Below are 17,313 nucleotides of genomic sequence, written 5' to 3'. Positions count from 1 at the left end.
AATATCCATCAACAGAAGATTGGGTAAACAAATTGCAGAATACTCAAACAATGGAAAGAACAGTTTATTTAGTCAATGTTGCCGACCTGAATAATTTTCTAACTAGAAGACAATAAAGCTGAGCTCCTACCTCACACGATATACGAATCTAAGAAGAAGCAAATACACAGCAGTAAAAATGGGCAAAGTACAGGTACCAGCATCAACATGGACAGATCTCATATACACTATGAAGAAAAGAAGCAATTCCCAGGAGAACATGGAATCTGATTCAATTTTTGTCAACGTTAATAATGGACAAAACAAAAATATATATTATTTAGGGCAACAGACATAACTTTTACAGTAAAACTATAAACAAAAGCAAGGAATGATTGTCATAAAGAACAGGCAAATGATTACACCATGGTGAGAGGGAGGAAGAGCAATGTGGTCAAGAAGGAAGTGATGGGGATAGAGTGGAGAGGCTCAAAGTCAATACTCTACTTCTTTTTTTAATATTATTATTTTTTTTAAGATTTCACCTATTCATTCATGAAAGACACAGAGGAGAGAGAGAGGCAGAGACACAGGCAGAGGGAGAAGCAGGCTCCATGCAGGGAGCCCAACGTGGGACTTGATCCCGGGACTCCAGGATCATGCCCTGGGCCAAAGGCAGGCGCCAAGCCACTGAGCCCCTCAGGAATTCCCCAATACTCTACTTCTTAAACTGGATATTTACTTGTTTGATCTTCTTTACATTGGCCATACACTCATTTATATGATATACTTAATTATAAAAAAAAAAATTTAACCACATTGAAAAGCATGAAACAAGATCTGAATAGAAAAATATGTTATATTCTTGCATGAAAATACTATACTATAAAAGTATACATTCTTCCAAAATTGATAGACATTTAATTCCCATTGAAACCCCAACTTCTCATGTGCAGAATTAGATAACACTTTCTCCTTTTTAAAAGACTTACTTATTTGAGAGAGAACATGTGCCCCCACACACACAGAGGGAGAGGCAGAAGGAGAAAGAATCCTGAAGCAGTCTCCTCACTGAGCAGGGAGCTCCACAAGGGGCTGGGTCCCAGGACCCTGAGATCATGATGTGAGCCAAAATCAAGAGTTGACCACTTAACCAACTAAGCCACGCAGGTGCCCCAGTTAACAGTTTCTTAAGGCTCTCATGGGATGAAAAATGCCTGAGCATAATCAAATCAGTCTTATACTGACTTAAGAACAGACAAACCAATAGAATAATACATAGTACATAAGGAATCCCAGGTAAAATGGAATTTAACATATGACAAAGGTCAGGAAAAGAACAGTTTATTTAGTCAATGTTGCCAACCTGAATAATTTTCTAACTAGAAGACAGTAAAGCTGAGCTCCTACCTCACACAATATACGAATCTAAGAAGAAGCAACTTCTTTTCTATAAAAAATAGAACAAAAATATTAAAATAAAATATAGGAAACTGTACAATCTAAGAGTTGAGTATACTTTCTTAGCCAAGACATGAAGACAGAAGTTATCAAAGAAAAGATGGTTTTAAATGCTTTATAATGACAAAGATGCCATAAAGTTAAAAGAGGAAAAAAAAACCCACCAGATTTGAAAAAAAGATGAAAATTTAAAATCTGTTCTAAAAAGAGCTCACAAAAATCCAGAAGTGTGCAGCATATGTGTAGACTGTTCAAAGGTGTGTAATAAGCAGCCAATATACATATGAAAAGATATTCAACTTCACAAACAGCAAAGGAGGTGAAAATTAAAATAACTTGCAAAAATTGGAAAGAGTTATAATATCCACCACAGACAAAAAACTAGTGATGAGGTTAGGGAGACGTACTAAGGATGTGTCGTTCATGTACTGCCAGTGAAATGTACATTATTGCAGCCTTTTTGGAAAGCTCTCTGATGACATTTATTGCCTTTTAAAATATTTATACCCTTCAATGAGCAATCCTCTCCAAAGACTTCTTCTCATAGCAATAAAAGCTCCTGTCAGTGCAGTCCAGCAGCTCAGTACCATTTCCAGGCACAAAAATACAAAAAGCGAAGTCAATGCTCTGCATTGACTCAGCAGGGAGACCAGGGTGGGGGTTGCGGGGTGGGGGGAATACTCTGCAGCCATTAAAAAGGATGCTAAATATGCTATTTGGATGTTCTTAATTTCCCTTCTGCTTCTCTTAGGGCCTGTTTTTCTCTCAGCTCATTGAGCCTCTACTCCCCCCCACCCCCCGTGTACCTGCTCATCCTTGGCCTTCTGCTCATCCTTGCAAATGAAGGAGGAGCAGCCCACTCAGACAGCTGTGCCCAAGCACAGACTCTCCAGGTGCTCCTCCCCACGTGGGCAGTGGGGTCAGGGACTCCCAATCCCTAAAGGAGCCAAGGAGGAGGACCACTTGAAATCTCAGCTCTCCCAAGAGAGACTGCCCAGTCATCCTAGGGAAGGGCTCTTCACGATTTACAACTTTCTGTGCTCCTCTGCCTTGGGCCTGACTGCTCTCTGGACTCCTCTCTGTGTGCGCAGTGTCATCCCATGGATCACAGGATGTCGTGCTGTTGTCTTGCTTCTAAGAAGTAAAATGACACAAGCAGGAGGGTTAGCAATAAAGTCAGATGGCTCAGAGAGGACAAAAAGGATCTACGGGAAGTCTTCCTTCAATTTTTAATAATTTTTTTAATGGTTTAATTCAAACTCCTTTTTTGGTTAGGGAATATGCAGAACATAGGAGTGGATATACAATAAAAAAAATCTCCCTCCTCCCTCATCTCCTACATGCTCAATTCCACATACATACCACCCCCGCCCCTAGGCAGTCAATGTTGCTAGTTTTTGGTGTTTCCTTCCAAAACCACCCTGTGCATATATAAATAAATATCCATACATTTACATATGTATTTGTGTGTATATTTGCCTACATTGCAAAGAATATATACAATCTGTTATGCTACGCATATGTTGTTTTAAAAAGATTTATTTATTTATTTTTGAGATAGAGAAGGAGAGAGAGTGGGGGGGGGAGGGTAGAAAGAGAGGAAGAGAATACTCACTGCTGATTGTAGAACCCCATGTGGGACTTGATGTCACCACCCTGAGATCCTAACCTGAGCTGAAATCAAGAGTCGAGAGCTTGAAGATTGAGCCACCCAGGTGCCCCTACACAGATGTTTTGTAACCCAAATTTGCTTATAAGGGAGCAGTAATTAGGGAAGTGGTGTCAGTATAATGTGAGTCATGTTGGTGCATATGTGATTTTTCTCCCCAGGCTTAGATAATATTCTATCCCACCAAGTCACAACAATCGAGCAAGTACCTGGGTTCGCTCCTGGCTCAGGATGCTTTGATAACATGCCAGGATCTGGGATCTAGAGATTCCTGGGCACCAACTCAAATGCCAGTTCAATATCTCGGTCTCTCCATCTATTAATTAGAACTGTTTCAACTGCAAATGGCTTAAGCAAAGGATTACTTATTTGGTCACATACTAAAAATGGTCAAGTCACTCTGGCTTCAGGCTCAAGCGATATCCCCTAGAGTGGGTTTTTCCCACTTCAGCTCTGATTCCACAGCTTGTCTTCATTCTCGAGTTCCTGGGGTGCTCTTTGGCAGGTCCAAGAGGACCTCTCGCGATGGCAGTAGGGCTGCCACAGCTCTGACTACAGTCTTCCAGGTTCAAGTTCAGCGTAAAGAGCAAGAGCCTTTTCAGGTACCCTGAAGACTTATCCTGATGTGACCAACTTAGGTGTGCCCACTCCTAAAACAATCACCAAGGTCTGGGGGAAAAGTTCTGCTGCTTGATCTAAGTTTGGGTCACATACTTTATCCCTGGAACTGAGGATAAAGCCCCACCATGAACACATAGCCAGACAGTGAGAAAAAGAGATTTCCCAAATGGAAATCCAGGGCTGTTCCTAGAAAAGGGGGAATGAATACCAAGGCCACTTCATTATGAGATTCCATAGTAACATTAGCCCATTGGTTCTCAAAAAGTAATTCCCTCACTTTAATATTTTTCAACCAAGAAAAGATAGATAACTTGAGAGAGCTTCCAGATGGTTCCAACGTATCTCCTAGTGGGAATATTCTTCTGATCCCACATTGAAAGTCACAGCCCTACTCAGTGACCACCCAAATATGTCCCATTAATCACAATGCATATAGAGTGTAACTGGCCCAAACACAGTCTGTGAACAGCTGGAAAAAATAAGTCATGCCATTTATTGATTCGTCCAACAAATATTTAGAAACTGTCCTCCCAATTCTCTCAGATATCGCTCTTGCATATACAAACAGGAGGGTTTGTTTACCATTACAATTCACTGCTGACTTCCAAATTTACATTTACAAACCATAGGGTCCACCCACGGGAGACTGGCTGAACTAAATGCACTATATGCATAGGATGGAATATCACCCAAGCTTAAACAGGAAGGAACTCTGACACACGCTACAACATAGATGAACCTTGAGATAAGCCAGTCACAAAAGAATAAATATTGTATGGTTCCACTTTTATAAGATAACTAGACCATAACATTCAGAGACAAAAAGGAAAATGGTGGTTACCAGGGGCGACAGAAGGGGGAAGGGGAAGTTAGCATTTAATGGGGACAGAGTTTTAGCTGGAGAAGATAAAATGTTCTAGAGACAGGCAGAAGTGATGGTTGCACAACAATGTGAATGTACTTAATGTGACCAAACTGTACACTTAAACATGGTAAAAATGGTAATAAATAAATAAATAAATAAATCAATAAATAATGCCTGGGGGCTCAGTGGTGAGTGTCTGCCTTTGACTCAGGTCATGATCCTGGGATTCTGGGATCCTCACAGGGAGCCTGCTTCTCCCTCTGCCTATGTTTCTGTGTCACTCATGAATGAATAAATGAAATCTTAAAAAAAAATAAAATAATAAAATTGTAAAAAAAATGTTAAGTAAAAATAAATAAATATCATTAGTGAACGCAGATAGCAGAAAACGGCAAAGACTTCAAACTTTGATGTTGTTTCCTACAGAAAATAAAACAGATAATGCGATAAGCTTCCAGAAATAAAATAGATCCTCAGTGACATGACTGACTGACGAACAACAGTGGATCAAAAGAGAATAGAAGAAAATAGAATTTCGGGAGGTGTTAAACAAGAATCTAAAATTTCACAGAACGGTTAAAAACAGATTATAATAACAGGCAGTAATGAGTAAACTCAGCAAGTAATTATGAAGAGTTTATCTGGAACCCAACAGGTAGAAACAGAGAGATGGAAAATGAGAAACAGAAGAGGAACAAGGAGATCAGGAGGCTGGAGTGAGAGGGTTGAATGCATGTCTGACAAGAATTCAGAAGGAGTTATGGGCGGGGGTGAGGTGGGGTGGTGGGGGTGGCAGGAAAGGGACTGATTATAGACGTAACTCAGAGTTTCTCAGGTCTTAAAAATAAAAGTGTGGGGGGTGGCTGGGTGGGACAGTCAGTTGAGCCCTGACTCTTGATTTCGGGTGGGGGTCCTGACCTCAGGGTCATGAGATCAAGCCCCACCTCAGGCTCCACACTCTGCACAGAGTCTGCTTCAGGCTCAGACTCTCTCTCCCTCTCCCTCTCCTTCTGCCTTTCCCTGCCGGTGTGGTCTCTCTTTCTCTCTCTTTCTTTCTATTTATTTAGTAAGTAAATCTTTAAAAACAAAAGTGTGAGTTCTGGGACTCAGAATGCCTTAAAATAATTCCTCAGGAAGAATTTTTCAAGGGAAAAGAGATCCACACACACCCACACATTCTGAAGTAAATCTTCAGAACACCAAAGAAAGGGAAAAGATCTTAAAAGCCACCAAAATTTGGTTACATTTAGCTCAAGGTAGGATTGTATATCCAGTGAGACTATTTATCTTGAACTGGATATAATAAAGACTATTCTGATCAATACAAAGTGGGAAGGTTTACCTCCCAAGAGACCTCCAATTTTTAAAGAAACTCAGAAAGGATATATCTTAAAGAAGAAGAAAACAGTATCAGAAAGAAGCCCTGAATATCAAGAAGAAAAAGCACAGTTTTTGTTCTTAATAAAAACACGAGCAAATCTAAACAAGCATCGAGTTCACATGCAAAAATAAGATAATCTAATTTATGAGCTTAAACTAAGTCGAGATAGAACTTGAAATTCCAGGGCAGCCTGGGTGGCGCAGTGGTTTAGCGCCGCCTGCAGTCTAGGGAGTGATCCTGGAGACCCTGGATTGAGTCCCACGTCAGGCTCTCTGCATGGAGCCTGCTTCTCCCTCTACCTGTGTCTCTGTCTCTCTCTGTGTGTGTCTCTATGAATAACTAAATAAGAGATTTAAAAAAAAAAAAAACAGAACTTGAAATTCCAGACAATATCATCCAGCAAGGAGCATTCTAAAGGTATTTTATTTTTCAGATAGAGGGTAGGATATGGATTAGCTTTGGAATTGTTTGGTTAAGTGTTGGCTAAGTGTACAAGTGGTTTTGGTGTTTGTTTAAGATTCAAGGGAATACACTAAAAAAATTTAGAAATCCTCATGATGGGGGGTGGGGGAGCGGCCTCAAGGAGCAAAGGGCGAGAAATGAACTCAGCCAGTAAATGCTACAGAAGTTCATAGCAGCACCTAACAGTGAAAACCAACAGCTGTGATGTCTCCTTCCTACTTCAGAAGGAATTTTTAAAATAAAAGTTGACAGTTTTCCTAAGCCTTCATTGCTCATTTTTTTTGTATGTGTGAACAGTACTTTGGATTGAAGGCTCCAGGGTCTTCTCTGGTTTGAGACACTGGGGATTTTACCCCATTCCTGAAACATATCTGAAGATTCTGGGCTCTTTGCAGGGGCAAGAAAGAGTAAAGGAACGTTCCCATTTCGCATCTCTCACAGAGGGCAGGGGAATTGCCTGGTGCTTCCCAGATTGAGCAAGGACAGACACTACTCACGTCACTACATTCACTGAGCCAAGGAAGACCCAACCCAGGTCCCCTCTACTGCACCAAGGAGGCCGCCCTGCCTTTCTTCCCCCCTTCCCTGTCCCAGCCTCTCCCAGTCCAGCAGCCCGGTGTACACTGGAGGGGGGAGCCAAGCTCTGAGCAGTGCAGTTTGAAAAATGAACAGGACTGGGTCTTGAACAACAAATGTGAGGCCATTTCCAGGTCATGGAATCTGGAATCTGGTCCTGATGTTAAAGGACCCCATATCCAAAGGGGAAATGGGGAGTTAAGAAAACAGAGTTCAAAGCAGGGATTAGATTGGTACCTCGGGGGCTCAGGGGGCTAAGCCTCTAGGCTCTTGATCTCAGCTCAGGGCGCCACAGCAAAATAAGTATGTAGAGCAGTGATTAGAAAATAAAACCAATTTCCTGTTTACACTCCAGTTTTTAATCCTTCAGGAAATACAAATCCGTCTGGGCTTACTTGCCTGACCCCATGTCAGGGTCATGGGGTTGTCTCCATATGTATATATACAGTTTCTCCTCCAAGGTGGAGCCTGCGGATAAACCAGTAACTATTGGTTTCTCTGAGTAAACAAAAGCAAGGGGAGAAGGTTCCAACATCTGATTTCCTACAGAAAAGGAAAAGATTCAGAACCGTGCAGGGCTAGAGGGAGGGCAGGAGGACCAAGAGTAGAGGAAATTGGGGAGGAGGCAGGGTCAGAGAAAGGGAGCCTCGGGTTCCTACCCTCAGAGACTAAGCAACTTGGTAGGGGAGGAGGGGTTGTCAGACTCCGACATTAAGAGATCATAAAGATCATTTCATGCAACAACATCCAACCCCCCCCATAAACCCTCCAAACCCACCAAGTTGACACTGATTTATTAGTATGAAAAATGAAAAACATTTCTATCTGATCTGGCCATAAATGGACTGGTTTTGAAGCACTGACACATAGAAATTAATAGCATCTAACAAGCTCATCTGAAGAATGAAAACAAAATGATTAAAATCCAGGGGACTTGTTCCATATCTGAATACTCCCAGCAAGCCCCCTGGTATGATCATCCATCCCCATGCTTCCCAATATGTGCTCAGCAGAGGAAGCACCACCTGTGCATCTTGTGAAAACACAAGTTTTAATTCAAGTTTTGTGTCAGGGGTGGGCAGAGTTTGTATCTCTACCAAGCCCCCAAGTGGCCCGAGTTGCCCATGCCACAGGCCAGCACATCTGGGGCAGATTCACACTTGAGGCAGCAAAGGATATAGGCTCCTGTCAATCACCCAATAGAACTTACCATGCCCCCCACTGTGGTCCCCTAAACCGGGGGATGGCAAACTTTTTTCTGTAAAAGGCCTGGTAGTAAATATTTTCAGCCTTGTGTGCCATTCAGTCTCTGTTGAGATTATTCAACTCTGCCCTTGAAGCATCGACAATGTGTAAAAAATTGGGTGTGGTTGTGTTTCAATAAAAATGTATTTACAAAAATGGGGACAGACTGGATTTGACCCTCAGGGTGAAACTTGCCAAACCCTGTCCAATACTCTGAACATATTTTTGTGTCATCTTTGTGACCTTTTCTTATACAGGCTTATTTACAAATCTCTATCTAAGTACTAGGCGGTGAGGGGGCCTAGGGAGACCCCCCCCTGCATTGGGCGCCACATTGGGAGACACAGGCCCTCCATTGTGAATCCCCACACACAGGGCCAGGACCCACTCATTTTAGCAACTCTGCACCCGTTCAGCACAGCCCAGTGATGTTGGGTGAAGGTGGGGGCTCTGAGCCAGTCTACCTGGATTTGAAGACCTGTTCTTCCCCTATGGTCTGCTAAGGAGGGATAAATCCTACCTCACAAAGATTTTCATAAAACCACATGGAGATACAAGGTTACTGACTCTGTTTGAATTAGAAAAAAAAAAAAAGCCAGAATAATAATCACTTGTTTTTCATTCTACAGACCATAACTTGCTTTCTTACCCTTCAGAAATGCTTACATCTATATTTTATTATTTTATTTTATTTTTTTATTTATATTTTATTCTATATATAGTTTATTCTATATATTTATAGATGTATAAAGAAAATGAAAAAAGTTTTTAAAATTCCTATCATTTAAAAAGAAATCGAAGAATAATAGGCGTGTGTGTGTGCGTGTGTGTGTGTGTATGTAGAAAAAGAACTAACTCTAATTACTGTAGAAAGGAAAGAGAGAAAGCAAGCAAGAAAGGAAGGAAGGGGGGGAAGCTTTGTTCCATGCCTCACATAGTTCTATAAACCCCCCAGAAAGTTATCATTAAAATTGTAGATGTTTAAAGACGAATCTCAGCAGGTAAAAAGATTCTAAGTATATGAGAGTTAGTTTCACTTTACATTGAACAGAAGGAAATCATAAAAAGGAAATTGGCCATTTGGGATGTAGAGTGGAACATAATTAAATTTAGTCTTATTGGGACCTTGTTTGCATGTCACAAACTGGCCCTCATTTGAACCCATCCAGAGAAAGGCATCTTCATAGCACATGATGTGCAGAAGCAAAGAGAGACCACATCTTCTCTGGGCAAAATTATTTTTCCTGTTGTTTCTATTTAATAAGCACTGGAGAAAAAGCTACAGCACCTGTTCCTTGAATTGAGGCCACTGGAGTGGGAATAGCCGAAAAAGAGGAGGCCAGGACACTGGCCAAAGGACAGGCAAGTGTGAGGAGCAGGGGCAGGGAGGGGCCCTGGGGAGTGGATGCTGTATCCTCCAGAGGCCCTGGGCTACTCTGGCTGGGGGCATGCGGAGGACCAGGCAGGGTCTTCAGGAGCTCACAGGATGATGGCAGCTGTTGTCTTCTCCTTGGATGGGGAGGGAGGCACTGAATTCTCCCCCAGTAGCTTTTTCTCTGACCCTTCCTCATCCTGAAAAAAAAAAAAAAAAAAACAGGGAAAATCAATAATTTCTGGAGAAAAGATGGGGCCTAGTTAGCTTCCTGGGACTTGAAATCAGGTACAGGAAAAAAGGTAAGGAAGGAAAAGGTACTGAGGAGGGGTTGCTACCCAGAGACATAGGACAGGGAGGAGTAGAGAAGGACCTGAAAAGGCAGAGGGCAGAAGCTAACCTGAACACGATGCTGGCACACACTCTCCAGCCAAGAAGGAACCGAGCTGAGTACCAGAAAGAAGCTGAGCAAAGCTCCTGGTCCCAGCGTTCCTCCGTGTTCCCAGAGCTTCACCAAACAGACCCAGCCTTTCCCCTGCGCCTCCCCAACAGCTCACCAGAGGCCGGGAGCTCTGGCCACGCGAACTTCTAAGAGCCATGCTCAGGGAAGTCAAGGATACGATGACCTGCAGGACACAGATAGCCAGTAGCAGAGCACGGATTCCCAGTAACAAATTCTGGAGATAAAGGAAGGAAAAAAGACACAGTCAGGAGCCTGCTTCTCTGATTCTGCTCTTATCACCACCTTATCACCCCAGCCACGTATCAAACTGTCCAACTACTTCCCACCAAAGCAGAATGCATTTTCCAACGATGGGGTAGCCCTAGCTTCCACCCCATTTGCGTGTCTGCAGCGTGATCTTAAAACACCCTGTGAAGAGGTGGGTCGATTTCTTCATCCCTAGAATCTGGAACAGCCTGTAACTGTTTTGGAAAACAAAATATAGTGGAGGCGACACTGTGCCTGTTACAGGGGTAGCCCTTCACTGGCCTGGCAGCTTCCATTTCCTACCTCCTGAAATATTCACAGTGGAATACTTCCCGTTGGAACCTAGATGTGATGCCATGAGAAGCCCAAGCCACATGGACGAGCCATTGCAGGCTCTCTGGTTGATAGCCTTAGCTGAGCTCCCAGCCATGTGAGCGCCATCTTGGAGATCCAACCCATTCGAGCTCTCAGATGACTTCACCCCTGACTGACATGTGACTGCAACCGCATGAGAAAACCCAGATGAAGACTGCCTATCTGAGCCCACCTGGCCCACCGAACATGAGAAGCGATGATAAATTAGTCTTTAGCCACAATATGTTGGGTGTTGTGTTATGCAACAATAGGTAACTAGGACAATGGTATGCCAGAAAAGATAGAAGGACGCTCCATGATATTCTCTCTTGAATGTCTGCTCTTCGCTCCTCCAACCCTTTGATCCAGGGAATTCTTATGCCATGAAAATCTGAGAAATGTCTCCAGCTTAAGCTAAAAACCTCCTGAACCACAGACCCAGGAGGACGGTCACACTCAAAGAGTCTACATCTTTGCCCTCCAGGGTCCCAGGTCCTTGGGAACAGACAGATGTGACAGGTTTCTGGAAGACTGGACTTTGTTCTCACCATCAGCATTTGCATGTAGATTCTACACCTATCCTCATTCCACTGTGACCTGCCACTCCTTCGCCACGTCTCTGTGTACCCAGTGGTCGTGGTCGTGACGTTAGATTCTGGGTAAACACATGCAGAGTCGATGTAAACGAAGCCATCGGTTTGCCAGGTTAAGCTATTCACACAGAGGACAGAAGCAGCCACGGCCATGGCGATACCAGCCAGCGTGAGCAGACCTGATGTGCAGCCCTAGAAGGAGAAGTGCACGACGCAAACCCTCCTTATTGAGAGCAGAGCTATGAGGTCCCGGCCCCAAACCTGTCTCCTCTTCCTCATTTCCCAGCCCAGGAAACCCTCCCCACACCTCCCAGGATACAAGGAACCAAAGCAAAGAAGACAGAAAAATTGAGCAGAAAAACAGACATAGGAGGGGACAGAGGACACACGAGACTTACTGAGAGTTTGCCCCTATGCTTCTCATGGACAATGACCCCAGCTCCTGCTACAACAGCCTGCAGAGAGAAGACGCCAGAAAATTCAGCCTCCAGTTTACTCTCCTGAAGTGACCTCCCCACCACACTCCCTTCCCAAGACAGCTGATTCAAAGCAGGATCCGAGGGACTGGTAAGGAAACCAGTCATATGGACAGGACTCCATCACAGCTGCCCCACCTGCCCAACCGGGCCTCAAGGAGGAAAGTAGAGCAACAAGATTGGCTCGCCCCTTAAGGCATGGCAAAGGGCATTCAGATCCGGGTCTTTGGCTTCTTCCCCAAATCCCTGACCCAGATCCAAAGGAACTTTCTCCTTGCCCATAACCACTTGCCTACCACGGAGCTTAGAGCCCCTTCCTTACTTACCACAGACCCTGCCCAGAAGGCACAGCCCGAGGCACGCAGCTCCATCCAGGGCCCCAAGTAGAGCAACACTCCAAGAGCACAGCTCACAGCCCCCAACAATATCTGGGTCATCTGCAAGACAGGGTAAAAAGCCAACTCCCTTCCTGCAAGCCCATGAGCGCCAGGAGAGGCCACTCAGCTCCTACCTAGCTGACTTTCCTTTCCTTTTCCTGTCTTGACCTCTCTGCAGATTCTGGAAGTTTCTGCCCCCTTCAAATCCAGGAAGCAGCATGTCCTGGCTCTCCCCCATCCCTCTGACATGTCAGGCTTTTCGTCATTACTTTTTCCCCAATACCACACTGTTCTCCCACCTGATGATCCCACTTTTTTTCCGCCTCATTCCCCCTTAGGAATCCCATCATCCTGTCCAGAATAGGCCAAAAGGATCCCCTTCAAGAAAGGCGTGTGTTAGCTGACAGCCCTCAGTGGTCAGCAGCTTCAGGGTCCCTTCACCTCTCAAGCTACAGGCATACTCTTTGGAGATGGCCACCCAGCCATTGGTGAAGCAAGGTGGTGGGTACGAGGGCCACTTCCACTGAATGTGACTCACCAACAAAGAGGCAGTCCTTGCTCCCAAGCTCCCCACTGGGCTGGCAGAGATCTCGTCGGGCCTGCATTATGATCTGGCAGCTCCCCTTGCCCAATCTTGTTCCTTCCTTTTTCATTTCAAAGGTGTTACACTCCAATAAACCTTTTGCACATTTAACTGACTCAGCGTCTGGCCTCTGGAGAACCCCACCATCACTGCCTCTTGGCCATCACCACCTGCATAGCCCGCCAAGCATTTCAGATTTGTCACACCCAGGCTCCACACCTCACCCGCAATCCCAGAGTCTGCCTCTCCTGCCTTCCAGGGCCTCAGGCTCCTGGTCACCAACACGCCAACCTCAGCATGTTCTTGGATTCCTCTCCTCCCTTGTACCCCAAGTCCACTCACTCCCAAGTCATGGAGATGCCATCTATAGATGACGGAGATGCCTCTCTTTCCTTGTCATTTTTGCTGGGCCCGCCCAGGTAGACGCAGACCCTTCACCCTTCCTCCCTGGACACTTCCTGGTTGGGAGGCAGCCTAGAGCCCGGGTTCCTGCCCGGAAGCCACCCGCAGCCTCCCCATTACTAAAGCTGATTCAGGACAACTTCTCATCCTGTCAGTCAAGGCTCTCCACAGTCGGGCCCCAGGATACATTTCCAGTCTGATCTGCCATGAGTCCTACTCTCTTTACTCTGACAAAACTTGCCCAATGCTTTCTGACTTCTTCACCCTTGCTTTTGCTGTTCCCTTGACCGGGACATCCTTTTTTCCATCCTTCACCTCTATCTGCCTGTACGTAGTCTTCCTCCATGCAAGGTTTGGCTCAGATGCCAACTCTTGAAGGTTGATCCCCGATGATGTCACCCACTCTACCTTTCATTCTAGACATGCGTGTAATGGTCTGGTCCCTTCTGATATATGCTGAGCACCTTTAGGGTATGGCCTAGGGACTCTCTCTCTAGTTTTCCCCAAAGTACCTACCAGGATGCCTCACATCTGTAGGCCCTCAGTCCATACGGGCTCCATTAAACTCAGCTAACAGCCACCTGTCCCCCACCTCCGGCTAGGACCCACCCCCACTATATCAAAGAAGCCCATCATTCTTTTCCACTTAAATGTATGGGGAACCTGCCAAAACTTTGTTTCCCAAAAAAAGATGGGATACAAACAGCAAGTTCTATGAAAAGTCAACCCACTCTTTCCCCATCCTGTTCAGGGAGAGCTACCATCCTCAGCAGCACCTGGTCCGCTTACCCCCAGTGTCAGCTGCCCATAGCTCATTTTGGTCTTGGAAGGGCCAGCGTCCTGAGGGTGAGAAAAGGACTCCTTCAGGGAAGCCCCAGCTTTTAACAGTTGTGCCAAAGCCGATTCCTGGTGGATGTGGATGTTGATGTGGGTGGGCTGGGACAGTGTAGAGGCCACATCGACTCCATTCACGGTCACCATGTTTTGGGTCATCCTGCCTGCTGGGAAGAAGATATACAAAAGTGAGGTCTGGGAATCAGCTAAGGGAAAAAGGAATATGTTGCATTAGTGAAGGGAGAGAAAACAGTCCCTTATCAAGATCGAAAGGATCTTCCCAGGACAGGTGGCAGTGTCACAGTGGTCTTAATCTGGGAAGCAAATCCAAATCACCTCTAGAGTTTTTCACCACTTATATTCTTGGGCTTATCCCCAGAATGGTCTGACACTGACACAGTATGTCTGGGTCTTGGGTTGGGCAAGGAAAGGAATCTGAATTATTTCAGGGACTTAGTATATATATTTATACATAGTACTTTCATATGGTTAAGAAAATTCAAAAGATACAAAAGGATATACCTTTAAAATTTCCCATCTTTCTCTCCCAGCCATCTAGTTGCCTTCTAGTTAGGAACTAATATTGCCATTTTTAAATATATCCTACGATGACACTTTTTGCATAGAAAAGCATATAAAAATATTTTTTGCATATAAAAAGCATTTAAAAAGTATATAAAAAAATCCCCTCTTCCCACAAATGGCAGGATTCTGCATACACTGTGTACAATGATTTGTTCACCCAACTGTGTTTTGAAGATAATTGTACATCAATCCATAAAATGCTTTCTTACTCATTTGTCTGGCTTCACAGTGTTCCATTGTCTGAATGCTTCACAATTGTTTTCAGCAGGCTCCTATTTTTTTTTTTTTAAGATTTTATTTGGCAGAGACAGAGGAGAGAGAAAGCAAGAGAGCACAAGCAGGGGGAAGGGCAGAGGGAGAGGGAGAAGCAGGTTCCCCACTGAGCAGGGAGCCTGACCCAGGGCTCCATCCTGGGACCCCGAGATCATGACCTGAGCCAAAGGCAGACACTTACATGACTGAGCCCCCCAGGCGCCCCTCAGTGGGCTCCTATTGATAGACATGGATTTCCTCTTGCAAACAGTGGGAAATGGGCAGGTCAATGGGAATAGGCATGTATCATTTCAATAGATAGGCCTTGGACAGGGCTACCCCATGCCATAAGTAGGAGCAAGTTCGAAGAATGTCCACTACCCTTCTCCATGACCAGCAGGAGGTTTCAGCAAAATTTTTAATTGTTTTCAAATGTGTATCAGGAAAATTATATCCCATTATAGATTTTAACCAGTTTTATGCAGCAAAATGCCCCCCTTTTGGTGATTATCTCAGTGAGATTTGACAAATTCGTGCATTTGTACAACTCCAACTACAATCAAGGTAGAGAACATACTACATCACACAAAGTTCCCTAATGTTCTCTCCCCAGTAAAACCCTCGGCCCCTGGCCCAAGGCAGCCACTACTCTGCTTTCTGTGACTATTTCAGTATAGTTTCAATCCATAGTTCTCTTATTATGAATAATATTGGTCATCTTTTCATATGTTTGATACATTTTCCCCCTTCTTTTGTGAGCTCTCTGTTCATATCTTATGTCCTTCTTGTTTTACTGTTTTACTTTGTATAAGATCTTGGGTATTCGAAAAACTAATCATGTGACATGATTTCCAAATATTTCTTTACAATTTGTGATTTATTTTTTTATTAACCACAGTTTCCATCTTTATTCTGACTTCTGGGTTTTATATAATACTTAAAAAAAAAGACTGTCCCACATCAAGATTATCAAGATTATAAAATAATTCTTCCCTGTTTTCTTCTAAGTGGTGGTAGGCTTTCAGTTTTCACATTTAAATGTTGATCCATCTGGGATTTATCTTGTAAGTTGGAAGGTTCAGATCCAAGTTGTTGTGGGGTTTCTTTCCCCAGATGGTTTACTTCTGAAGGGTATGTTCTGTTTGAGGAATATATTATCTTTCTCCTACTGAATTAAAATGTTCTCCTGAGCAAAAACGAAATTCTCATGGGAATTCAGATCTATTCTAGTCTTTATATTCTGCCCATTGGTGTGTCCAACACATCAGGCACCATTGCCACAATGATAAGTGTGAAGTTTAATATTTAATTGAGCTATTTTGTGACCCCTTCATGTTATTTTTTTTTCCTTTCATGGACTTTTGCTAGGTTACTTCTCCATATGCACTTTGAGATCAACTTGCCCTGCTCCAAAAGCAATCATCCATAGTAGTTCCAATGGGCATCCTACTTCAGCAGCACTGATGGGAATCTCAACAGTATTAATAATTATTCTAACATTAGCAGTGGTGGCAATCCTAAAGTCCTCCCTTGAGTTCTATGTCCCTTCCAAAGCAGTGTCATTCTTGTGCCTACCTGGTCTCCTTGGGGACAGGAGTTGAACAATTCTGCCAACACACAAGTAGGTTCAGAGACACACACAAGGAAGTCCAGCCTGGATTCCAGCAAGATCTTCCCTTGGGTCCCAGGAGCCAGCAGAGGTGTGGGATGGCCCTGAATGTGCCTTGGGATCCAGCTCCCTCTGAGCCCCCTGAGTACCACCACTTCCTCCATCACGCTCCAATGCCAGCTCAGCCAAGCTCCGGGCTCTTCTCCTGGTCCATCCCAGTCCCATGAGGACTCTCCTCCCACTCTACCCTGGTGTGAGGCTCTGCCCCGCTGCCCTGGCTACTCTCTCTGCCTCACTCCTCCCAGCGCTCCTGGAGCTGGGGAGAGAGGATCAGGACCCGTGCTACATCCTGGCCCCTCCAGTTCCGGCATTGCTCTGAAGGACCTCTCACCACCAAAACGCCTGAGCTTTAGCCACCTTACCAGAAACAAAGGAGGGGTGAGGCCTGGTGAAGCTGCTGCAACCAGACCCATGTCCTTTTCTTTCCCCAGATCACACCCTACCTAGAGCATCCCTATCCACCCCCAGCAAGTTCTATGGGAACTGGGAATGGGGAGAGAGCAATATCCTGTGAGATAGAATGGGGACTTTGGACTGGCCTTGGGGACTCCTCAAGAGAGCAAGGTCATATTTCCCTCCGGGTAAGGGGCCACGGGGCCGGTGGGAGCCCTGCTCACCTGCTGTCCTCTGGGAGCCTCAGCAGAGCAGGGCTGGGAGGATCCACCTATAGCTGAGGACCAGCCAGCAGTTGAGAAAGAGAAGAGTGGAAGGAAGGGGTGGAGGGAGGAGGGTCTGACCTTCAGCTTTGCAACTTCCCAGAAGACAGCTGGGACAAAGGGGCCCCTCTAGGGGAATTCCATCTCCAGTAGATAACCGGGCTGCTGAGACGGGCAGAGTGTATACATGTG

At 44.7% G+C, this 17,313-nt stretch overlaps 1 protein-coding gene across 3 annotated transcripts; it reads right to left on the bottom strand.

Moving 5' to 3' along the window:
• Positions 1–7,355: 7,355 nt before the first annotated feature.
• On the bottom strand, positions 7,356–17,230 carry TMEM176B (transmembrane protein 176B). Of its 3 annotated transcripts, none has more exons than XM_041753472.1 (7): positions 17,083–17,230; positions 13,915–14,123; positions 12,090–12,200; positions 11,686–11,742; positions 11,243–11,479; positions 10,189–10,308; positions 7,356–9,831 (listed from the first exon to the last, which is right to left on the bottom strand). In XM_041753472.1, the coding sequence occupies exons 2-7, from the start codon at positions 14,116–14,118 to the stop codon at positions 9,739–9,741; spliced, it is 822 nt and encodes a 273-aa protein (XP_041609406.1). In that variant the 5' UTR covers positions 14,119–14,123; positions 17,083–17,230; the 3' UTR covers positions 7,356–9,738. The 3 variants fall into 3 exon arrangements, with proteins under 3 accessions (XP_041609406.1, XP_041609405.1, XP_041609407.1); XM_041753471.1 differs by having other exon boundaries at positions 13,915–14,126; positions 17,083–17,225; XM_041753473.1 differs by lacking the exons at positions 11,243–11,479; positions 17,083–17,230 and having other exon boundaries at positions 13,915–14,126.
• Between the last annotated feature and the right edge of the window lie 83 nt (positions 17,231–17,313).

This window comes from Vulpes lagopus, chromosome 4 (assembly GCF_018345385.1).
Source record: "Vulpes lagopus strain Blue_001 chromosome 4, ASM1834538v1, whole genome shotgun sequence".
NCBI classification, from domain to species: Eukaryota; Metazoa; Chordata; class Mammalia; order Carnivora; family Canidae; genus Vulpes; species Vulpes lagopus.
Note: the sequence above shows the minus strand (reverse complement) of the source record. Positions and strands in the feature narration are given on the sequence as shown.